The 26432-nt window shown below is 45.1% G+C and overlaps 1 protein-coding gene across 1 annotated transcript in view; it reads right to left on the reverse strand.

Moving 5' to 3' along the window:
- The window catches only part of MBOAT2 (membrane bound O-acyltransferase domain containing 2), a 190356-nt gene that overhangs the window by 17218 nt on the left and 146706 nt on the right, over positions 1-26432 (reverse strand). The window contains exon 8 of the mRNA XM_024200479.3: positions 3061-3253. Within this exon, the coding sequence (XP_024056247.1) occupies positions 3061-3253 (193 nt within the window). The remainder of the gene's footprint in view (positions 1-3060; positions 3254-26432) is intronic.

The raw sequence follows: 26432 nt of genomic DNA on the forward strand, positions 1-26432 counted from the left end.
GTAAAAGACCTAGGGGTTACAGTGGATGAGAAGCTGGATATGAGTCAACAGTGTGCCCTTGTTGCCAAGAAGGCTAACTGCATTGTGGGCTGTATAAGTAGGAACATTGCCAGCAGATCGAGGGACGTGATCATTCCCCTCTATTTGGCATTGGTGAGGCCGCATCTGGAGTACTGTGTCCAGTTTTGGGCCCCACACTACAAGAAGGATGTGGAAAAATTGGAAAGAGTCCAGCAGAGGGCAACAAAAATGATTAGGGGGCTGGAGCACATGACTTATGAGGAGAGGCTGAGGGAACTGGGATTATTTAGTCTGCAGAAGAGAAGAATGAGGGGGGGATTTGATAGCTGCTTTCAACTACCTGAAAGGGGATTCCAAAGAGGATGAATCTAGACTGTTCTCAGTGGTAGCAGATGACAGAACAAGGAGTAATGGTCTCAAGTTGCAGTGGGGGAGGTTTAGGTTGGATATTAGGAAAAGCTTTTTCACTGGGAGGGTGGTGAAGCACTGGAATGGGTTACCTAGGGAGGTGGTGGAATCTCCTTCCTTAGAGGTTTTTAAGGTCAGGCTTGACAAAGCCCTGGCTGGGATGATTTAGTTGGGGATTGGTCCTGCTTTGAGCAGGAGGTTGGACTAGATGACCTCCTGAAGTCCCTTCCAACCCTGATATTCTATGATAATAACCTTCCTTTCTTCTTTGAAAAATTGCCTCTAACCTGTGGTAGTTCAGTATGAGTCTAGAATAAAACAAATATTATACAAATAAAAACAATATATTTAAGTTGCAATAGGAAATACAAATTTAGAAGACAGAACACTGGAAGTATACTACTGTGCTAAAGTAAGTGTACTTTACATGATAGTGGAATATGCCTGAAATCCTTAACATTTTTATTCCCCTTTTCTTAACAGCTGTTCTAAGGCAACTTAACTTCCTTTGCTCTCTAATCCATACCTATGATGTCAGGCAAGTCAGTGGGATAAATTTTTTTCTCTTTTTCTCAGAGGCCACATATTAAAACTTTCCCCTTTTATATCTATTGCTACCATTTGCACAACACATTTCCTCTGTCAGGGAGAGGCAATACCAGGGATCGGCAACCTTTGGCACGCGGCTTGCCAGGGGTAAGCACCCTGGCAGGCCGGGCCGTTTTGTTTACCTACCGCGTCTGCAGGTTTGGCCGATTGCGGCTCCCACTGGCCACAGTTCACCGCTCCAGGCCAATGGGGCCTGCAGGAAGCGGCGCGGGCCGAGGGACGTGCTGGCCGCCGCTTCGTGCTGCCCCATTGGCCTGGAGCAGTGAACCGCAGCCAGTGGGAGCCGCGATCGACTGAACCTGCGGACACGGGAGGTAAACAAACCAGCCCGGCCCGCCAGGGTGCTTACCCTGGCGAACCGCGTGCCAAAGGTTGCCGATCCCTGGGCTATACATTTCACTCAGTTATTCAGCCGTCAAGGAAGTCTGACACTGCTTATCTAAGAGATTCTTCTGAGCTCTACTGGCCCACAAGACAAAATTTGTGATATTTTTAAAAAAAAAGTACCCTAACCTAATAATTTCTCATATTCTATAGCACCACCAATGAACATTTATTAAATTAAATTTTGTAAATAAGGAGAGAACCTGCTGCTCTATTTGAGGCCATGCATAAGAAATATCAGCATGCCACACTTTTTTAGGATCATGTTAGAAATACCAGAAAGTAACACCAATTCCATAACAACTTCCTAACTAAAGGAGGAAACAGTGCTGATAGCATACACATCAGTATTCATTTTAACATATTTGTAAAAGAGTTTTAGCATTTGCAAGGAATAAAAATAGATAAAAACCCCAAAGCATTGCATTCAGCAAAACACCAGTGTCATCATGCATTCTGCTCAGGCCCTTACAGCAGTTACAATGAAGTAGCAGCAAAAGAGGGCAAGAACTAAATGAAGCACTGATCCAATAAAGTTTATGTCCTTCCATATTTTATCAAAGCCAGGCTGATTCAACTCTGCTAGCAAACATAGTACAGACAAACTCCCTCTGAGGAGATACTCCACCAGTGCAAGTTTAGGCACTTTTCAGCTGGCTTCCATCCTTGACAGATGATAATACTGGTGTTTTTAGGCACAATATTCCAAAGTATGTCATTCTTTAACAAAACCTAGAATTATTCTGTACCCAGACAGGCTGAAAATACTTCATTCACTGAGCAGGAACTAAACTAGCAGCTGAAAGTGAGTCATGCTATTCTACTAAACTCTTTACTGCATTGGTTTCCCCTCAGTTTTCATGCAGAGTTATGCAACAAATATATAATAAACAAAATATATAATAAATAATCAAAATATAATAAATATTTCCATGGCACACACTTCTGGAAGTTGAATATATTTTCCCTAAATGACTTGGAAAGGAAAAATATTGTTTAAAATACAACATCCATTTAGTGCCTCAAACAAGGGCAATATATATGTATTCTGCTTTTAGCAGGTCACTAAAGTTTTTAATAAGAACAAGGTGAAATGTTTACCATCAATATAGGAAACAACTGCACTTTAAGTTGCAGTTATTGCTGACCATATTACTATACACTACAATATATCCATATTGAGTTATGCAGTTTGTTCTTGCAGTTGGGCTATTCTAAATAGGATTTTTTTTTTTGGTAACTGACTGCAAGGAAGAGGTTTAGAATGGATATAAATGGGTGTGAAAAGTAAAGTACAGAAGTCTTAAATTAAAATGCACTATGCAATTAAACTAGTTTTCAGAAAATTTTAAAAGGGATAAAAATACCATTTCTCATTCAAATATATCAAATACATTTTTATTGAGGTATCTATTCATCAGGCCCTGGAATCTAGTTTGCAAAATACACTTCTATGCTTAAATTTATGTTAATGGGCAACTATAAAATAAACCCATTCATTGTCCCTTGCCTAAAGTTTCAGTTCTAAAATTACTTCTTTCTAAGACCCCAAGAGGGCACTCTCTCTTTTAAATTCATACCCAGCATACAGTACTTTTAACTGTAAAGAAAAGTACAAACACATTTTTTGTTGCTTACCTAAAGTCCATGCAAAATAGTATTTGGGCCTGGCAGCCATTAAAGACACATACAGGTAGATAATTCTCATAGGCAAAGATACTGTAGCTCTGAAGTTATCATCAATGTTGTATTCCACAGGTAAAGTTTTTGTGACAGTCATATGAAATAATAAGGAGAGCCCACAGATTAAGAGTTTCTGTGTCACAGCTATCTGAAAAGTGCAATATAGGAGAGTTTGTGAGCTTCATCTTTTTTATTAAGCTTTCTGAAACAAAAGTAATTGATAATCTTCCCTAAATAGGTGTACAAATGTATGTCACTTCCTGATAAACACATGCTATGAACTTTAAATTTTTAATGACATTTACAAGCTAAAAGGATAAGAGGAAAAGGAAATATTCCTGCCTGGATTATGCTATGACCCTCTCTTCTTAAAGTAAGAATTGTTAAATCGAAGTCTGACAGCAATTAAGAACCTTGAAAAATCCCTTGAATAAATGGGAACACCATTCATACTTCCAGCTTTTCATAATGGTATCAAGAATTATCTAAACAGATAAAAATTAAGATGTCATTATCAAGATTATCAATTGGTCATTTGAGGTTAGTGCATCTTTTTCACAGTACCCACAGACAGACAGTGGCAAAGAGTCCCCTTCTCCACTTTTAATGACATACCACTCAAACATCAACTGGAGTTTATTCAAGCCTATAAGAACTAGTATCTCCTTGTTTTCAGTTCCTTTTCAGTAACTTTTAGAAAGACAAGATGTAAAATGTTGTCCAAATCAATATATTAAGCACCACTGTGGAGGATGTTTCATAGTATTATATACAAGATTTGAAATTATAACAATTTCTAAATGTATTTAACTGGCAGTTACAATGGAATCCTTCCCTCTGGTTTTATGAGGCCTTGTTTTCCAGCTAGAGTGACCAAGGCAGAAGAAGGTCAAGTAACTCACCCAAGGACACACAGATTCTGACCCAGTATCCCTCGAAGCCCAGTCCTTTTGCTCTTGCCATTTTTTAAAAAACGTAGATCAGGTTCCATTATAAAATGCGCACAAGCATAGGTGCTGGAACTAGGGCTGCTGGGGGTGCAGCAGCACCCCCTGGCTTGAAGTGCTTTCCATCATATACAGGGTTACAGTTAGGTTCAATGGCTCTCCACATCCCCACTATACAAATTGTTCCAGCACCCCTGCACATAATGAGTAACACATAACATTTGCTGTTTTAAATACATCATAGTCTGCTCTATATACCAAGGACAAAAGGTCCCATATGATGTGTAAGTTGCTGATGTATCTTTAATATACTAAAGAAGCACCTAAAGTGTCCATGCACAAGTTAATCATTGAAGATCTGCAGTCGTTTAGGCTCTACTTGTATTCAAAATTCTCTGTTTCTCTCAATAGTTTAATTGAGACTAAAATATGGATATACATTTACCATTATAATTCTATTAATATTAAACTTGCCAGGAAAATAATTCAATGTGGCCTGATTTTGGCTCTAAAAGTGTTAGAACAGATAAGAGGTAGCTAGTTCCTTGTTCTCTCCACCATACTTCCAATATTTTCCCATACTTTCAGAGACAATGTCCTATTTCAAATATTGTGTAATTATACACAAAGATGTAAGATAACAAGGTAACTTCACCACCACCATGAATGAAAATAACCTCTACCCCGATATAATGCGACCCAATATAACACGAATTCGGATATAACGCAGTAAAGCAGTGCTCCGGGGGGGGGGGGGGGGGCTGCACACTCCGGTGGATCAAAGCAAGTTCGATATAACGTGGTTTCACCTATAACGTGGTAAGATTTTTTGGCTCCCGAGGACAGCATTATATCGAGGTAGAGGTGTACTTAAAAAAAAAACCAGTAATGAAGTGCTCAATATTGTTTTCCCAGCTTAGATATTACTGTCTCTCCTTCTTCCCACTCAACCACTCTGTTCTCTCCTGTGCCTTCTGTTCAAGTTATTTACCTTCTTGTGTGATGTGCAGAGTGACAGCAAAAGATTGCTATAATCCTGATATTTCACATGTTAACAGGCAGCACTTCAGAGATCAAGATTTTAGCAAGCTTTATTTTGCTGGCCTAACTGAAGTGTATTAATAAGAGGCCTGATGAATTCATCACATCCAATAATCCACAAGTAATGCTGCTTCCAGGAGATGGAAAGAACTACTGCAATGGAGAATATAGTGGAAACTATTTATAACACCCAACAATTTTCAAAAGACAAAAAAATCTTATCGGATACAACAATTTGTAGACCTTTACTGCATAAGGAAGTCAATATTGATGATTTTGATGTAGGAAATTCATTAGGCAAGAAATAAACCAAACAGATAACAGGATTTGAGAGCCATTCTTTAGCATAACAGAAAAGCACTATTAGAAGAATCCTTGTAATTTAGATTTTATTTTCTCTTAGCTACCACACGCAGATTTAATTTTCCTTTCTTTCAACCTTAACTCATAAGTGGAGGTTAAAAGTGAGAATGTTCAGTCGGTAACAAGATCATATGTGGTAAATAAGGGGTTAAGTAAAATTATGAGGAAAATTATGTATGCCTGGTATAAAAAAATACTTGCATACTTCACAGAGACTCTATCTTGGGAAAAGATTTGGAGGGGGGGGAACCATGTCGGATAATCAGCTGAGCTTACAGTGCGATGTTATGGCCAAAAGAGCTAATGCAATCATTGGATGCATAAACAGGGGAGCTTCAAATAGAAGTAAAAAGGTTATTTTACTTTTTAATTTAGTTCTGGTGCAACCATTGCTGTAAATACTGTGTCCAGTTTTAGTGTCCACAATTTGAAAAATACGTTGATAAATTGGGGAGGGTTGAGAGAAGAGCCATGAAAATGATTAAAGGATTAGAAAACATGCCTAACAGTGAAAGACTAAAGGAGTTCCTGTTGTTAAGCTAAATAGAACGAAGGTTATGGGATGACTTGATCACACAGTCTATAAGTACCTACAGGGGAACAAATATTCGATAACAGGCTCTTCAGTCTAGCAGAAAAGGTATAATACAATCCAATGGCTGGAAGCAGAAGCTAGCCAAATTCAGTTTGGAAATAAGGCATAGATTTTTAAAAATCTATGTCTTATTTCCAAACTGAATTACTCTCACTGTTAATCTATGCCTTATTTCCAAACTGAATTTGGCTAGCTTCTACGTCCAGTCATTGGATCGTAATTAACCATTGGAACAATTGATTACAGGTCCTGGTGGACTCGTCATCACTGGCAATTTTTAAATCAAGATATGTTCTAGGAATTATTTTGGGGAAGTTCTATGGCCTGTGTTATACAGGAGGTCATATTAGATGATCACAATGGTCCCTTCTAGCCTTAGAATCTATGAATTTATGAAAAACAATGTTTTCTGCGTCGGGAATAACATGGAGTTTCCCTTGTTCAGCATGAATCCCAGATGACTGAAGAGACAAACTATAAACTGGACGTGTCAGAGAACCTGATGCTCAGATCTGCCTCCCACTAACCAATCATCTAGGTAAGGGAAGATGTGAATCCCTTACATTCTCAGGTAGGCCACCACTATTGCTGCCATGCACTTGGTAAATAATCCTGGGCCTGACAAAGGAAGTACTGTATATTGATAATGTTGGCCTGCCACTACGAATCTCAGAAACTTCTTGTGACTTGGCAATACTGCCACATGGAAGTAGCTGTCCTGGAGATTGAGGGCAGCATAACAATTGTAATTTAGAGAGGGAAGGATGGATGCTAGGAAAAGTATATGAAATCTTATATATTTGATATACTTGTTGAGATTTTGAAGGTGGAATATGGGTCTCAGACCCCACTTGGACCTGGTGATCAAAGTACTGTGAATAAAACCCCTTTCCCGGATGTTGAAGGGGACTTCTTCTATGTTCCCTAGTGGGAATAGAGTCTGAACTTCTTGAAAGAGCACTGCCTTGTAAGATGGGTCCCTGAAAAGGAATGAGGTAGGTGGTGGAAGAAGCGGATGGAGAGGAATTGAATAGAATATCCCATTCTCATAGTGCTCAGGACACATTTGGCCATCATTATGGCTTCCTAAACACTGAGGAAGTGGGACAATCTGTCCCAAAATGGGGAAGAAATAGCAGAATGATCACCGGTGACTGCCAAATGTGCCGCTTCTGCACCGCTGAGTGAGGACAGGTACAGGCTGGCTGGTTTTAGTTGGAGTTGGAGGAATCCTTCTGTGACTTCTGCTTCCTCCTCAAAAAGTCATGTTGCCTTTGTGGATATCCAGGTTGTCTATAATATTGCTAGGAGCACTGTTGTTGCAGTGCCCTATGCTGAAACCTCCTGGGGGGTTAAAAAATATGCTCCCAACAAAGGAAGCCTTTAAATGAATGCAAAGTCTCATCAGTAGGAAAACACAAACTGACCATCAAAAGGGAGATCATCTAAGACTTGCTGGCTGTCAGAGGTTATACCACAGTTTTGTAACCAAGAAGCTCTCCTCATTGTTATTTCAGAGGCTGACACCCAAGAAGTATCTGCCACATCAAGCGCACGCTGGAGTGGCCACCAAGCGTTCTTCTACCAGGAAAGTCCTAAATTCTTCCCATGCATCTCCCAGCAGCTTGTCAGTAAATTCAGCAATAAAAATTCACATTTAGTTAACAGCGCCTGTTGGTAAGCTATGCACCAGGAGGAAGGACGTGTAACAGATTTTTCTCCCTAGCAAATCAAGTCTCTTGGACTCTTTCTTTGGGAGTTGATTTGAATCTCCCCTCCCCAAATTATTAAATAATCAGTTTGCAAGCAACTAGAGGATAATAGGGTCATAAGTAATAGCCAAAGGATTTGTCAAAAACAAATCATGCCAAACCAACCTAATTTCCTTTTTTGACAGGGTTACTAATGGATAGGAGGTAGCAGCAGACATTATATTTCGTGATTTTTAGTAAGGTTTTTGATGCAATCCTATATGGCATTCTCATAAGGAAAATAGGAAAATATGGTCTAAATGAAATTACTATAAAGTGGATGTACAACTGGTTGAAAGACTGTACTAAAAGAGTAGTTATCAATGGTTCACTGTCAAACTAGGAGCGTGCATTTAGTGGGATTCCTCAGGGGGTCAGTCCTGGATCCATTGCTAGTCAATATTTTCATTAATGACTTGGATAATGGAGCAGAGGGTATTTTTATAAAATTTGCAGAAGACACCAAGCTGGAGGTTAGAGGCAGGATTGGAATTTAAAATGACCTTGACAAACTGGAGAATTGCTATGAAATCAACAAGATGAAAAATAAAGATAAGTGTAAAGTACTTAGGAAGAAAAAAATCAAATGCTCATCTACAAAATGGGGACTAACTGGGTAGGTGGTAGAAATGCTGAAAAAGATCTGGGGATTATAGTGGATCACAAATTGAATATGTGTTAACAATGTGATGTAGTTGCAAAAAAAGCTAATATTCTGAGGTGTATTAACAGAAGTATCGTATGTAAGAAACAGGAGATAATTGTCCCACTCTACTTGACACTATGAGAACTCAGCTGGAATACTGTGTCCAGTTCTGGGCTCCAAACTTTAGGAAAAATGTGGACAAACTGGAGAGAGTTCAGAGGAGGGCAAGAAAAATTATAAAACTTTTAGAAAACCAGACCTATGAGGGAAGGTTAAAACCATGTTTAGTCCTGAGAAAAGAAGACTAAGGGAGGACCTGATGACAATCTTTAAATATGTTAAGGTCTGCTATAAAGAGGACAGGGATCAATTGTTCTCCATGCCCACTGAAAGTAGGACAAACTGCAGCAAGGGACATTTAGATTAGATATTAGGAAAGCTTTTTAACTATAAGGGTAATTAAGCCCTGGATCAGGCTTCCAAGGGAGGTTGTGAAATCCCCATCACTGGAGGTTTCTAAGAAAGGGTTGAACAAAACACCTGGAAGGGATGGTCTAGGTTTACTTGGTCCTGCCTCAGCATAGGGGGCTGCACTTGATAACCTCTCAAAGTCCCATGTTTTCCACTACATGCATCCGACGAAGTGGGTATTCACCCACAAAAGCTCATGCTCCAATACGTCTGTTAGTCTATAAGGTGCCACAGGACTCTTTGCTGCTTTTAAAGTCCCTTCTGGCACTACATTTCTATGATTCTATCATGTGACCTCTCATTGGCAGCAGCGACCACATGGGAGTTTGGGGCAGGATGGGAATAAAAACACTTGAAGTCTTGCATTGGGACATGGTATAATTTGTCCATGCACTTAGCCGCAAGAGCTAAGGAGGCTGGTATGTAACATAAGGTCTTTGCAGGTTCTAAAAGAGCCTTATTAATAGGATGATCTACCCTTCCAGGGACCACCACCTGGAGAATGTCCAAAACCTTATCAGTGTTCTCTTGCACAAGCTCAACTTGCATACCCAAAGCCACAGCCATTCTCCTCAGCAGATCCAATAGGATTTTAAATCCTCCAGAACTGGAAAGGAGTCATCCAGGGTCACTGAGTCATGAGGATGAAAGATCACTTGTGGCAGAACCAGCTCCTCTGATTCATCCTGAATCAGTTCTGGTTGATCGGGAGGACCAGAGTCTGTGCAGGTCTCTGACATAGATGGCTTTGGAAGATGCATAGCCAAATAGTCTGGAAACTTCCCTTTTGAGTGGGCCAGTGATCAAGACATTGGGGACCAGCTATACGAATGGTCCTGCTCCCTGTACCAATGCTCTCCTTCTGGGAGTGGTGTAAAAGACTTGCTAGACCAACTGTGCCTAGGTAGGGATGTCAGTGGTGGATACTCTGAACCCGACTATGAGGAGCCACCTGAATAATAATCAGTAGGTATCGAGTATGCCAATCCTGACGAGGCCTTAGGTGATCTGATTTATCTGTAGTCCATTGTGAAGAGGTCAGTATCAGAACCAATGCTGGCATGATAGTCATACCACAAATGTGCTCCAAGATATGGAGGATATTGCATTGAGACTCGATACGAGGAAAGATTTTGTAGTCCGTGCCAAAAGATACGCTATGGTCAGTGGCCATTCTGGCTACCATCCCAGTATCATGGTATTGAGGTCACAGAGACGGAAGATTATACCAGTTCCGACCAGTGTGCATAGGTGCCAGGATCAAAACTTTATTGTATTGCTTAGCAGGTACTGACTCCGGTACAACTAACAGTCTCTGTATCAGAGCCAAAGATTGGAACAGGACAGGAAGAGCAGGAGGCGCCACCAATGCAATGGACTCCCTGCACCACAGGAGAGTCTGGAATGAAGACGCAAAGCAAATCCTTTGCAGCCTCATAAGCTTGTGAGGTCATCAGTACTTGTAATGTTGGTGCTGAAACAGTGTCTGTTGGTACTGGACTCAATGGCTGTCCCACAGATGGTACCGGAGTCAACAGCATGGTACCAATATCTTCCCTCTGCAGTACTGGGAGATGCAGGTCAATGGCCCAACTCTGCCATGTGTACTCAAGGAGTGCTGGTAAGGTTCTGAGTCCTTTGAAAAAGAAGAATGCTTCTTTCGTCTGTTTAATGGGTCCTCCTTTGAGGAATCCCGGCAGAGGAATCCCAACCCCTTTTTTCTCTGAGGAGAAGAGTGTGAAGCCAGGGGTCTGTCATGACACCACTGCAGTCTCTCTGGCATAGTGTGTGCAGAAGGCAAGGCATTCAGTCAAATGCCCTGCAGCCAAGTTGGGTCTCACAGCCTGTTCCAGGAGGTATTGCTTGAGGTGCAGATCCATGGAAAGCTGCATTCTTTTCTTGAAAGAACAGCAGCTACTGCACCTCTCTCTTTAATGAGTCCCTTGTCGAGTCACAAAAGGCAGCATGTGGGTGGGTGGGTGTTACTACTGGAATAAACACTTCATATGATGGGCAGTACTTAAAGTGCAGTGAGCGCTGCTTCCCAACAGTGCCTCGCACCAAAAACTCATTATGAACTGACTAAAAAACAAATTAAAACAATAAACGAAGCCTATCTACTGGGTACTAACTGCTAACTAGTTATTCAGAGGAAAAGAAGAGAGCCGAACATGCTGACTGCACTTTTTTTTTTTTTTTTTTAAGACTAAGGTAAACTACTGGGGAGCTCTGATTCAGGCCAGGGGTGATGAGAGAAGGAACTGATGGGGAAGAAAGTGGCAGTGCCTTTATATAACTTTCAGGAGGGGCCACAAGGAGGTGCAGGGCATGTGCACGGCCCCAAAGCGCAGCTTCAGAAAACTCTCTGGCTCTGGCACACTGGGCATCGACACCTCTGAATGGAATACATGTGTACAGCCACTTAAAGACGAATAGGTGCTTCACCCTCTTCCTCCTCAAGTTGTCGTCTGTCTTTGATGCAGCTGACCAGGCCCTTCGTGAAATTTTGTCTTCCCTTGGCTTTCAGGATCCTGTCCCTCTTCTGCTCATCCTCCTACTCACTCCTGTTATCTCTCCTTTCGCTCGGAGGATCCTTACATCCCCCCTCAAACTTTCTAAGAGGTTCCACATTTCTCCTTTCTCGCCCACCCCCCCTTCTTGTCCATCTGCACTTCATCTCTGGGCAGTCTCATTTGCAAACATTTCAGCTATCAACTCTACGCTGATATGTCTCTCAGATCTCTCTCTCTCTACTCTGGACCTGTTTCCTTCTGCCCAGACTAAGGCCTGGTCTACACTAGGAGGTTATGTCGAATTTAGCAGCGTTAAATCGAATTAACCCTGCACCTGTCCACACAACGAAGCTATTTAGTTCGACATAGAGGTCTCTTTAAATCGATTTCTGTACTCCTCCCCAACGAGGGGAGTAGCGCTAAATGTCGAATTAGGGTAGGTGTGGATGGAATTCGACGCTAATAGCTCCTGAAGCTATCCCACAGTGCACCACTCTGTTGACGCTCTGGACAGCAGTCCGAGCTCGGATGCTCTGACCAGCCACACAGGAAAAGCCCCGGGAAAATTTGAATTCCTTTTCCTGTCTGGGCAGTTTGAATCTCATTTCCTGTTTGGACATCGTGGCGAGCTCAGCAGCACTGGCAACGATGCAGAGCTCTCCAGCAGAGGTGACCGTGCAATCCTAGAATAGAAAGAGGGCCCCAGCATGGACTGATCGGGAAGTCTTGGATCTGATCGCTGTGTGGGGCGATGAGTCCCTTTCGGAGCTGCGATCAAAAAAACGGTATGCGAAGATCTATGGGGAGATCTCCAAAGCCATGACGGAGAGAGGATACAGCCGGGATGCAACGCAGTGCCGCGTGAAAATCAAGGACCTGAGACAAGGCTACCAGAAGACCAAAGCGGCAAACAGACGCTCCGGATCCCAGCCCCAGACATGCCGTTTCTACGAGGCACTGCATTGCATTCTAGGTGCGGCCGCCACCACTACCCCGCCACTGACCGCTGACGATGGGGTATTGTCGACGGCCGCTTCCTTGGAGATGTTCGCGGACGGGGAAGATGAGGAAGGAGATGAGGAGGACGAGGCAGTCGACAGCGCATACAATGCTGATTTCCCCGACAGCCAGGATCTCTTCATCACCCTCACGGAGATCCCTTACCAACCCTCCCAAGCCGTTAACCCTGACCCTGAATCAGGGGAAGGATCAGTCGGTAAGTGTTTTAAACATGTAAACATTTATTTTGATCAGAACAGGAATGGAATATTAACAATGGGTTTTTCATGATTACTTTGCCCTAGGCGCTTTACTTTTTAGTCCTTGCCAGTGCAACTACTGCAAAAGTATCTCAAAATGTCCGGTTTTGCATGATTACTTTGCCCTAGGCACTCTACTTTTTAGTCCTTGCCAGTGCAGCTACTGGAAAATTGTGTCAATATGTCCGGGGATAGAGCAGAAATCCTCCTGGGACATCTCCATGAAGCTCTCCTGGAGGTAATTTGAAAGCCATTGCATTAGGTTCCTGGGGAGAGCGGCCTTATTGCGTCCTCCATGGTAGGAAACTTTTCTGCGCTAGGCTAGCAGCAAGTACTCCGGGATCAGTGCCTCGCACAGCATGGCCGCATACGGCCCTGGTTTTTGCTGGCATTCACGCAGCATGCGGTCTTTCTCTGTGTTCGAGATCCTCATCAGAGTGATATCAGTCATGGTGACCTGCTTTAAATTAGGGGAATGTTAGTATTGGGACTGATTGCCTGTTCCTTTACATAAGTGTAACCGGCGGTTTACAGCCACGTGGTGGAGGCAGGACAGGGGCAGCATACAGGGATCTTTCCCGGGGACAGCCACGAGGGGGGTGGGACAGGGGCAGAGTTCATGCTGGCCGGATTGCCGGCAGCAGGAACTGGCCAACGCTAGGGGCATTGCTTTGAACGTGAAAGGAGGGCACTGCTATAAATTAAGCTTTCAGCAGCCAAAAGTCTACGGCTTACCATGTCCGCCTGCTACCCGAATTCCGCTGTCCTGCCCCGCTTGTGTGATCTGTACTCCAAGACCCCAGGCACTGAATGGGAAGGCCGAAAATACGACCTTGTCCTGAGTGCGCATGTGATAGGTGCTGTGCATGGTCTTGTTCACAGAGAAAGACTATGTTCATTGTTCACAAAAATGTATCTTTGTGAGGAATTCACTCCCTTTTTCCCATCCCACAGCTGCAAGTGTCTCCCGACCTACCCCGGCATCCCCCTCCCAGAGGCTGGCGCAGATTAGGCGCCAAAAGAGAAGGACACGGGACGAGATGTTCTCCGAACTTATGGGCTGCTCCCGAGCCGAGGCGGCACAGCAGACCCAGTGGAGGGAGAACATGTCACAATACCAGCGATCACACAGCGAACGGGAGGACAGGTGGCGGGAGGAAGACCAGCAGGAGACTCAAACGCTGCTTGGACTAATGAGGGAGCAAACGGACACGCTCCGGCGCCTTGTAGATGTTCTGCAGGACCGGAGGCAGGAGGACAGAGCCCCGCTGCAGTCTATCTCTAACAGCCCTCCCCCGCCACAAAGTCCCATCCCCCCCTCACCCAAAGTCCCAAGAAGGAGGGGCGGCAGGGGCCGTGAAAACAGTCACTCCACCCCTGCAGACTGCTCAAGTACCAGACGGCTCTCACTCCCAAAGTTTTGATAAGTCCTTTCCTTCACTCCAAAAGCACCTCACCCAAGCCCCCGTCCCAGTGTCATCCCCTAACTGTGTAGTTAATAAAAAAAACGTTTCTGTTAATTACTGTTTCCGTCAGGTTCTTTTAGAGGAGAGTGTGTCTGAAGGGGGGAAAGAGGGTTGGTAATTGGAGAGGACAGTCACCTTTACCTGGGTACAGACACGGGGGCAGGTTCAGCAGCAGGTCACATACACATTGCAGTCACTAGGCACCCTGGTCAGTCTGGGAGGTGGTTTTCATGTTCTGTGTGGGGGGGCTATGTGAGTTTGTGGCGGAGGAGGGCGGTTACAGATCTTATGCACCGGTCCTTAGCCTGGATGACAGAGCCACGCAGCAGGGGATCTGTAACCGTCCTCCCCAGCAACAAAGTCACATAGCCCCCACACACAGAGTCCCGAAAAGGAGGGGTGGCAGGCTCCATTGAAACAACCAGTCCACCACTGGGGACCGCTCTAGGAGCAGGAGCCTGTCATTCCTCGAGTTTAGAAGCGTCCTTTCCATCACTACACCCGCTCCCCACCACAGTCTGCGTCCCAGTTTCAACCCTTTACCACGAAACCCTTAATAAAGAAAACGGTGTTAATGAACAAAGTTCCATTTATTTTATTTTTAAAGGTGTGTTGGAAGGGGGGCAACGGGGTGAAGGGGGTATGTAACTGGAGAGGATAGTCAACATTAAGTGGGTAAAGAAACGGGGTCAGGTTCAGCTTCTCTTTAAACAAACTTAATAGTCACAGGTTACCTTGCTCACTGTGGAACCTAGCTTTCAAAGCCTCCCGGATGCACAGCGCGTCCCGCTGGGCTCTTCTAATCGCCCGGCTGTCTGGCTGGACGTAATCAGCAGCCAGGCGATGTGCCTCAACCTCGCACCCCGCCATAAACGTCTCCCCCTTGCTCTCACAGAGATTGTGGAGCACACAGCAAGCTGCAATAACAATGGGGATATTGGTTTCGCTGAGATCAGAGCGAGTCAGTAAGCTTCTCCATCTCCCCTTGAGATGTCCAAAAGCACACTCCACCACCATTCTGCACTTGCTCAGACGGTAGTTGAAGAGTTCTTTTTCACTGTACAGGGCGCCTGTATAGGGCTTCATGAGCCAGGGCATTAGCGGGTAGGCTGGGTCCCCGAGGATCACTATAGGCATCTCCACATCCCAGTTATTTTGTGGTCCGGGAAGTAAATACCTTCCTGCAGCCGTCTAAACAGACCAGAGTTCCTGAAAACATGAGCGTCATGAACCTTGCCCGGCCATCCGACGTTGATGTTTGTAAAACGTCCCCTATGGTCCACCAGTGCTTGCAGCACCATTGAAAAGTAGCCCTTTCTGTTAATGTACTGGCTGGCCTGGTGCTCCGGTCCCAGGATAGGGATGTGAGTTCCATCTATAGCCCCACCGCAGTTTGGGAATCCCATCGCGGCGAAGCCATCTATGATGACCTGCACGTTTCCCAGGGTCACTACCTTTGAGAGCAGTAGCTCAACGATTGCGTTGGCTACTTGCATCACAGCAACCCCCACGGTAGATTTGCCCACGCCAAAGTGGTTCGCGACTGACCGGTAGCTGTCTGGCATTGCAAGCTTCCAGAGGGCTATGGCCACTCGCTTCTGGACAGTCAGGGCTGCTCGCATCCAGGTGTCCTTGCGCTTCAGGGCAGGGGACAGCAACTCACAAAGTTCAAGGAAAGTTCCCTTACGCATGCGAAAGTTTCGCAGCCACTGTGATTCATCCCAGACCTGCAGCACTATGCGGTCCCACCAGTCCGTGCTTGTTTCCCGGGCCCAGAATCGCCGTTCCACAGCATCAACATGACCCATTGCCACCATGATGTCCACGGCGCGGGGTCCCGTGCGTTGCGAGAGGTCTGTGCCACTCTCAGACTTAATGTCCTCACCGCGCTGCCGTAGCCTCCTCGCCCGATTTCTCAGCATCTGCCTCTGAAAAAAGTGGATGATAAGGTGTGAGGTGTTGACAACGGCCATAACTGCAGCGATGGTCGCAGCGGGCTCCATGCTCGCAGTGCTGTGGCGTCCGCGCTATCACTCACCAGAAAAGTGCGCGAACTGATTGCCCGCCGGCGCTTTCAGGGAGGGAGGGCGGGAGTGACGGTTGAATGACGACAGTTACCCAAAACCACCCTCGACACATTTTTTTCCCCAGCAGGCATTCGGGGCTCGACCCAGAATTCCAATGGGCAGCGGGGACTGCGGGAACTGTGGGATAGCTGCCCACAGGGCACCGCTTCCAATGTCGACGCTTGCCCCATTAGTGTGGACTCACAAAGTCGAATTACTGTTCTTAGTGTGGATACACACATTCGACTTTGTAATATCGGTTCCACTAATTCAATTTAAGTAAAATCGAACTACTCTCGTAGTGTAGACATACCCTAAGGCTGTCTCTACACTGCCACTTTCAGTGCTAAAACTTTTGTCATTCAGGGGTGTGTATAGACAGTGCTTTATCTCCGGAAGCCGCACTCCCGGTGATAAAGCTACCACCGCCCGTTCAGGGTGGTTATTTTTTATTGCCGGGAGAGCGCTCCCCCATGAGATAAAGCGTGTCTAAACTGCCCACGTCACAGCGCTGCCGCAGCAGCACTGCCACAGCCGCGCTGTAATGTGAGCAGTGTAGACATACCCTAAAATCTCTCTTTCTGAGATTTCCTTGTGCATGTCATTGTTATGTTCAATGTGAGCAGAATAGAGTTCTTAATCTTTCCTCCCACTCCAAAATAGTCACCACTCCCTCCATTCTCAGACCCCATGGTCATCACCTCAACCCTGCCTGTCACTCAGGCATGTAATCTGGGCATTCTATTCATTTTGGTCTCTTCTAGAGCCTCATATCCGGGTCATGTATGAATTCTGTATATCTTACATAATATCTCTAAGATCCAGCTTTTCCTTTCTGACCACAACTAGATCTCTTCTCCCAAGCACTCATCTTAACTACTGCATCCTACTCTCTGGCTTTGACACATCCCATTTTGTTCCACATATATCCATTCAAAATGCTGCTGCAGATATTTTCCTGGCTTGTTGTTTTGACCACATCACCCTCTCTGTGTTGTCCACCCTTTAGCATTTTAAATTCACTACTAATCTTTGCTTTTAAGGTCCTTCATGGCCTATCCCTACCTATTCATATCTTACACACTACTGAGATGCTGACTGCTACTTCTGTTCTTGCCAGCTGGCCTTCACCCATTTACTACATTTTCAAAACAAGTACTTTCATGCTCCTTCCTATGCTGCTCCTAATACATGGGATGAGCTCCCTGTAAACATCTGCAAAGCCACTTGATTGTCCACCTTCAAATCCCTCCTTAAAGTCTCCTCCGCCATGAGGTCAGTGCGTGACTCAGAGAAGGAATCTTCCCTTCCTCTTTCAAACAAGCAGAAATCTGACCAACACTGAAGAAACCCATCATGGATACTTCAGTCCTAGCCAATTCCCAACCAGTGTCAAGCCTTCTGATTATTTAGAAGCTCATAGCTAGCAAAAGGCTAACTACAAGCACATATAACTGAAGCTAACATTCTAGACATTATTCATTCTGGATTCAGGCCAGGACATGGAAATGAAATTGCTTTAGTGGCACTGATGGATATCTCCTCCTGTCAACAGACAGAAGCAGTGCTTCACATTTTTGACCATGAGATATGGCTGTATCATCTCAGAGGTGGCAGGGATCGAAGGTGATGCACTAAAATTATTTGGGTTCTTCCTAGACGGGCATATCCAACAAGTAGTGACAGGAAACTGCACCTCCATTACTAGACCCCCTCATCCGTAGAGTTCTACAAGGATCAGTTCTCTCTCTCGTCCTTTCCAGCATCTACATGCAACCAATAGGTGAACTGGTCAGACAACATGGACTCAAGTGTCACCAATATGCAGTTGACACACCGCTCTACCTTCCCTTCACCACATGTGATTACACCACTACAACCAAGATGGCCAGTGCTTGGATGAGAACAGCTCATGAATGAATAGCTGGCTGAAGCAAAGCCGAGGTGATGGTGGGCAGAAAAGAAAGTATTTTGAATAATTTTCAGCCATGATGCAGTCTCCTTTGGCAGAATGTTCACATCCACCATTGGTCAATTAGGTCTGTAGTCTAGGAGTACTCTTGGACTCCTCACTGACTCTAAGCACTGGTTGGCTAGGAGTCTCCTTCCCATCCTGGTGAAGAAAGACTTAGCCTCTGTTATTCATGCCTTCTTCACTTTTTGGCTGGCCTACAGCTGTGCTACATACTTGGGCCTGAAACCGCCAGCACTCAGAAAACTCCAACAACTACAAAATGTTGCAGTGCAAAACAGGTTACTCAAATATTTGTGAACAAATCATATCTGTCTTCCGCTCTCTACACTGGCTTCCCATAGACTTTAGAATCAATTTCAAGGTCTCTGTCCTTATCTTCAAAATGCTCCATGGCTTGGGTCCAGGATACCTAAAAGGCCACAACTACCAGGTCAAAGACCATGGTTGACAACTTTGCTCCTGTGGAGCGATGGAACTCTCAACAATAAAAGTAAAGCTTGTCTACGTGGGAGACAAAACCTTCTCCAGGATGTCCAAGACTGTGTTATGAACTCCCCCAGGAACTAAGGAACTTCACAAACCTCACTACCTTTTATTCCAACTGCAAGCCACCTTGCTTTCTTTAACAAAAACACATAGCAACAGGTATGTTTATAAAATAATAACCCTACCAAAACAATACATTCCACTGCACACACACCTCCTTCTGGGGAGAGGATGAAAGAACCAACGTGTCAGATATTAGTCATGTTGCTTAATGCGCGACTGGAAGGCAAGCTCAGATACCATGGTGATGAAGGTGGTATAAAAACCTATGTAGAACAGAGGCCAAGAATACTGGTTAAATACTTCAGACTTTCAATATTTCAAATTTATAATCCTTAAAAAAATGTTAAGTACCCAAACCTACAAAACTGCCATGTGACCCCTTTCCTCTAAGTGACTCTTAAATCCTTCATGTTGTCAAAGATTTAAGATTAGATTACTGAAGATATTGGCATATCTGCATAAACATTAATAGTGGTTCACATGAGCTCTTGCGCTTTCTGGTGGTGAGGGAGATGGTAAGCAGAGAGAGCATTGAGGGGGTGTGGTTAGTGACTTTTACATATCACAGAACTCTGTGAGAGAATGGTCTCAAAAAAGGTTTTAGAGCAAGATAACCGAATGATTCAACAGAATTAAATAAACTGCTTGGCTAATTCAGCAGAAAAGCTTGGCTAATTCAGCAGTTGGAGACAGCAAGGTTTCTTTCTCAAGGGTTGGTGTTTATCAAGAAAGTAAAATAATTATCAGAAAGTAAGCAGAAAAAAAACCCTTTTTAATGTTCAACTCCATCCTGAGACTTCTCGGTGAGGAGCCTTAATTTCCCAAAAGTATTCTTCCCTTTGTCTCCTATTCAGCCACTCTTCTAGTCCTTCCCCTGAGTTCATGTTCAAGGGAAGGGAAAGGCTGAACGGCATTAATCCCTTGTTCTCTGGGGATGTAAACAAAGGGCTGAATTTCCACAAGTTACTCACAATTATTCACACATGTTAGTACATGTGTAATTTACATAAACAAATACCTAATCTATACACACAAACCATTTATTTGCACGTGGACACAGTCAGTGCAAATACATGGGTGCAAATCCAAGGCATTTGTACTCACACAAATTGAGTACAAATGAGCACAAGTGACTGCTAGGTAGTTGATGCTGTCTAATGTGAAATGTAGATAACATTGGGAGTTTTGCTGGAATTTAGTTCACTTCTTAAAATCCAAACCATAAAACTATGAAGCTGGTGGTTTTGGTCTACAATTGTGAGAAAATAATGTGTCCAAAAATTATTCTGTTTAAATATTTTATTATTATATTTACACTGTATGTTTTAGGATAAATGTCTAGGTAAGAAGATGACAACTTGTCATAATTTTATTATGGTTTTGCTCATTATGTTGATTTTTAAGTTCATAATACCGTTTCGCTATTGTTCTTATGTATTATTTGTATGACAGTAAACCCCAGAGATCCCCAGTCAGGTTCAGTGACCCATTATTCTAGCACTTTACAAACACAGGAGAAGACAGTCCCTGCCTCTAACAGAATCTGAGGTTAACACATAGCATATAGATTTTGAATTAGTTTGTGTGAGAAGAATATTGACCCTCACCCAAGATCACAAAAGCTGCAACTCAATTTCCTATGTAAGTGTGGTTTTGAAAAATGTGAATTCACGTAAGAGTATCAGAATAACCAGTTCATGTTTTCAAGGTAGTCTGTCAAAGCATATAACAAGTAAAATCCTTTCTAAAAGTAACAATTCCGATTTAGAGGACGGCTGATGAGATGTTGCTATTAGCTTTTACCATTTACAAATGTTGGTCAAACCTTCTACTTTAAAAAGTCTCTATATAACAGGAAAGCTGCTTTTTTCAGCATAAACCAGAAATACCCTTCTCTAAAAACACTGATCTGATCTATTCGTTATCTAAACACAAAGCAGTTTAAGAGACCATATTTCACTGGTCAGACACTGCCATAGTTTCATGGTGATAAAACATTACGCAAGTATCAATATCATACTTGAAAGATGTTCGGTCATTCAAGTCAATGAATACAATTTTGTAGTCCTTGGCCCTGATCTCCACAAAGTTTCAGTTTCCTATGATTTTTACTGCTCCAGTAACTGAGGCCTGGTCTACACTACGAGTTTAGGTCGAATTTAGCAGCGTTAATTCGAATTAAGCCTGGACACGTTCACACGACGAAGCCCTTTTTTTCCCCGACTTAAAGGGCCCTTTAAACCGGTTTCTTTACTCCACCTCTGACAAGGGAATTAGCGCTAAAATCGGCCTTTGCGGGTCGGAATTGGGGTAGTGTGGACGGAATTCGACGTTACTGGCCTCCGGGAGCTATCCCACAGTGCTTCATTATGACCACTCTGGACAGCACTCTCAACTCAGATGCACTGACCAGGTAGACAGGAAAAGCCCCACGAACTTTTCAATTTCATTTCCTGTTTGCCCAGCGAGGAGAGCACGCAGAGCTCATCAGCACAGGTAACCATGATGGAGTCCCAGGATCGCAAAAGAGCTCCATCATGGACCGAACGGGAGGTACGGGATCTGCTCGCCATATGGGGAGATGAATCAGTGCTAGCTGAACTCCGTAGCAGTAAACGAAATGGCAAAATATTAGAAAAGGTCTCAAAGGCCATGAAGGACAGAGGCCATAACAGGGATGCACAGCAGTGCCGGGTGAAAATTAAGGAGCTAAGGCAAGCCTACCACAAAGCCAGAGAGGCAAACGGAAGGTCTGGGGCAGAGCCGCAAACATGCCGCTTCTACGCGGAGCTGCATGCAATCCTAGGGGGTGCAGCCACACTACCCCAACCATGTGCTATGACTCCGTCAATGGAGAAACACGCAACAGGGAAGCGGGTTCGGGGTATGAGGAAGATGAGGATGAAGATAATGTAGATAGCTCACAGCAGCAAGGAACCAGAGAAACCGGTTTCCTCAACAGCCAGGATATGTTTATCACCCTGGACCTGGAACCAGTAACCCCCGAACTCACCCAAGGCGTGCTCCCAGACCCTGAGGGCACACAGGGGACCTCTGGTGAGTGTACCTTTGTAAATATTACACATGGTTTAAAAGCAAGCGTGTTTAATGATTAATGATTAATTTGCCCTGCCAATCGCGGCCAGTACAGCTACTGGAAAAGTCTGTTAACGTGTATGGGGATGGAGCGGAAATCCTCCAGGGACACCTCCAGAAAGCTCTCCTTCATGTACTCCCAAAGCCTTTGCAAAAGGTTTCTGGGGAGGGCTGCCTTATCCCGTCCGCCATGGTAAGACACTTTACCACGCCAGGCCAGTAGCACATAGTCTAGAATCATTGCATAACAAAGCATGGCAGCATATGGTCCTGGTGTTTGCTGGCATGCAGACAACATCCATTCCTTATCTCTCTTTGTTATCCTCAGGAGAGTGATATCATTCACGGTCACCTGGTTGAAATGGGGTGATTTTATTAAGGGGACATTCAGAGGTGCCCGTTCCTGCTCGGCTGAACAGAAATGTTCCCCGCTGTTAGCCACACAGTAGGGGGGAGGGGTGAAGTGATCATCCCAGAGAATTGGGTGGTGTGGGGGGGGTAGTTGGGTTTGTGCTGCATGTTAACCCGGAAATCGCAGCCCCTCCTTTTACATTGCAAACCCATTTTAAATGGCCAACCCAAGGGGTGCTTGGTATGGGAAATGAGGGCGCTACTGTTTGAAACCATTCCCACATGTTAAGAAGGTTAAAAAAGCCAAAAGACTGTGGCTTACCATGGCTGCCTGCAAGCCGAAATCTGTTGCCTGGCACTGCGTGAGTGATCTCTCACACCAAACCGGCAGGCCCTCAATATAAGAGGAAAAATGCGACCTTGTAATGAAAGCACATGTGCTGTGTAATGTGAACAGCAAAATTTAACGTGAAAGAGTGTACCCATTGTTCTCTAAAATGTGTCTTTTTTAACCACCTCTCCCTTCTCCTCCACCAGCTGCAAATGTTTCTCCTTCACAGAGGCTAGTGAAGATTAGAAGGAGAAAACGGCGGACTCGGGATGATATGTTCTCAGAGCTCCAGATGTCCTCCCACGCTGACAGAGCACAGCAGAATGCATGGAGGCAGTCAATGTCAGACTACAGAAAAGCACAATATGAACGAGAGGAGAGGTGGCGGGCTGAATCGCGGGATGAACAGAGCAAGTGGCGGGCTGAAGATGATAGGTGGCGTCAGCTTGCACACAGAAGGCAAGAGTCGATGCTCTGGCTGCTGGAGCATCAAACTGATATGCTCCAGCGTATGGTTGAGCTGCAGGAAAGGCAGCAGGAGCAGAGACCGCCGCTACAGCCCCTGTGTAACCAACAGCCCTCCTCCCCAAGTTCCATAGCCTCCTCACCCAGACGCCCAAGAACACGGTGGGGGGGGCCTCCGGCCACCCAGTCACTCCACCCCAGATGATTGCCCGAGCATCAGAAGGCTGGCCTTCAATAAGAGTTAAAGTTTTAAACTGCAGTGTGTCCTTTTCCTTCCCTCCTCCCCCACTCATCCCGGGCTACCTTGGCAATTATCTCCCTAGTTGTGTGATGAATTAATAAAGAATGCATGAATGTGAAGTAACAATGACTTTATTGCCTCTGCAAGCGGTGCTCGAAGGGGGGAGGGGAGGGTGGGGTGGTTGGTTTACAGGGAAGTAGAGTGAACCGGGTGGGGGGGGGCGGAGGGTTCATCAAGGAGAAACAAACAGAAGTTTCACACCGTAGCCTGGCCAGTCACAAAACTCGTTTTCAAAGCTTCTCTGATGCGCACCGCGCCCTGCTGTGCTCTTCTAACCGCCCTGGTGTCTGGCTGCACGTAATCAGCGGCCAGGCGATTTGCCTCAACCTCCCACCCCTCCATAAATGTCTCCCCCTTACTCTCACAGATATTGTGGAGCGCACAGCAAGCAGCAATAACAATGGGAATATTCTTTTCGCTGAGGCCTGAGCGAGTCAGTAAGCTGCGCCAGCGCGCTTTTAAACGTCCAAATGCACATTCCACCACCATTCGGCACTTGCTCAGCCTGTAGTTGAACAGGTCCTGACTACTGTCCAGGCTGCCTGTGTATGGCTTCATGAGCCATGGTATTAAGGGGTAGGCTGGGTCCCCAAGGATCACGATAGGCATTTCAACATCCCCAACGGTTATTTTCTAGTCCGGGAAGAAAGTCCCTTCCTCCAGCTTTCGAAACAGAGCAGAGTGCCTGAAGACGCGAGCATCATGCACCTTTCCCAGCCATCCCACGTTGATGTTGGTGAAACGTCCCTTGTGATCCACCAGGGCTTGCAGCAGCATTGAAAAGTACCCCTTGCGGACTATGTACTTGGTGGCTTGGTGCTCCGGTGACAAGATAGGGATATGGGTTCCGTCTATCGCCCCACCACAGTTTGGGAATCCCATTGCAGCAAAGCCATCCACTATGGCCTGCACGTTTCCCAGAGTCACTACCCTTGATATCACCAGGTCTTTCATTGCCCTGGCAACTTGGATCACAGCAGCCCCCACAGTAGATTTGCCCACTCCAAATTGATTCCCGACTGACCGGTAGCTGTCTGGCGTTGCAAGCTTCCACAGGGCTATCGCCACTCGCTTCTCAACTGTGAGGGCTGCTCTCATCCTGGTATTCTGGCGCTTCAGGGCAGGGGAAAGCAAGTCACAAAGTTGCATGAAAGTGCCCTTACGCATGCGAAAGTTTCGCAGCCACTGGGAATCGTTCCACACCTGCAACACGATGCGGTCCCACCAGTCTGTGCTTGTTTCCCGGGCCCAGAATCGGCGTTCCACGGCATGAACCTGCCCCAGTAACACCATGATTTCCACATTGCTGGGGCCTGTACCTTCTGTGAGGTCTATGTCCATGTCAATTTCCTCATCACTCTCGTCGCCGCGCTGCAATCGCCTCATCAGCTGGTCCTGGTTTTGCTTTGGCATGTCCTGGCTCTGCATATACTCCAGGACAATGCGCGTGGTGTTCATAGTGCTCATAATTGCCGCGGTGATCTGAGCGGGCTCCATGATCCCAGTGCTATGGCATCTGGTCTGAAAAAAGGCGCGAAACTATTGTCTGACAGAGGGAGGGAGGGAGGGAGGGAGGGAGGGACGACATGGTGTACAGGTACAGGGAATTAAAATCAACAAAGGTGGCTGTGCATCAGGGAGAAACACAAACAACTGTCACACAGAATGGCCCCCCCAAAGATTGAACTCAAAACCCTGGGTTTAGCAGGCCGTTGATTTCACGGAGGGAGGGGGAAGCAAATGAATACAGAACAAATCTATTTTTTACATCTTAAGCTGGCAGCCGACGGTGCAGCATGACTGATAGCCCTCGGCATCTTCTGGGCGCTTGGCAGAAAATACTGGGCGCTTGGCAGAAAATAGTGTACTACGACTGATAGCCGCCATCATCATTGGGAAGGCAGCAGAATATGACTGGGAGACATACGGCGTTTCAGCCATCATCTGATCGAACTGCAGTATGACGACGACGGATACCAGTCATAATACACCATCTACTGCCAAAAGGCAAGGGGCTGCTGCTGTGTAGCAATGCAGCCCCACGTCTGCCAGCCCCACGTCTGCCAGCACCCAGATCGCCGATGAAGGCTACCAGTCATACTGCACCGTCTACTGCCAAAAGGCAATTAGCTGCTGCTGTGTAGCAATGCAGTACCACGTCTGCCGGCACCCAGATGACATATGGTGACGGTGAGCTGAGCTGAGCGGGCTCCATGCTTGGCGTGGTATGCTGTCTGCACAGGTAACCCAGGTAAAAAGGCGCGAATCGATTGTCTGCCGTTGCTCTGACGGAGGGGAAGGGGCCTGACGACATGTACCCAGAACCCCCCGCGACACTGTTTTGCATCATTCAGGCATTGGGATCTCAACCCAGAATTCCAATGGGCGGCGGAGACTGCGGGAACTGTGGGATAGCTACCCATAGTGCAACGCTCCGGAAGTCGATGCTAGCCTCGGTACTGTGGACGCGGTCCGCCGACTTAATGCACTTAGAGCATTTTATGTGGGGACACACACAATCGGCTATATACAACCGATTTCTATAAAACCGGCTTCTATAAATTCGACCTAATTTCGTAGTGTAGACATACCCTGACTGACTACTGTCTTTTAAGTAATAGACCAACCAAGCGGGATCTCACAATTCTATTTCATTATGAATTTGGAAAAATGAGATCACCAAACCTGACAAAAAAATTCTGTTGGGCAATCTTGTTATCCTTTCAGCACCTAGGGCTTGATCCAAAGCCCACTTATGTCTATAGGAAGATTCTTGCTGACTTCATAGAGTTTTGGATCAGGCCTTAAGCAATTAAAACTTCCAGGCAAACTTTTACACTTCTATTGAAATGGATTCATTTTTAAATCTTCTTGGGTGATACACACACAAAAATTAGTTCAGTAAATTAATGAACTATAATAAAGCTTACTACATTTGAGATTACTATACAATCAGTTAGTTAACAACTGCAGGCAATTAGCAAGAGCATCAACATCTAAAAATAGTCTAAGAAGCCAAAAGCAGGGAGACTTTTTCCACAGGAATCCTGTATTTTAAGGATAGCTAACAGCTATAATAAAAGTAAACTTACGAAGATAGATATTAATTTCTGACTGTTGACACCACTTTGAGCACCAACA

The sequence above is a fragment of the Terrapene carolina genome, unplaced genomic scaffold (assembly GCF_002925995.2).
Source record: "Terrapene carolina triunguis isolate 2854851 unplaced genomic scaffold, T_m_triunguis-2.0 Scaffold42, whole genome shotgun sequence".
In the NCBI taxonomy this organism is placed as follows: domain Eukaryota; kingdom Metazoa; phylum Chordata; order Testudines; family Emydidae; genus Terrapene; species Terrapene triunguis.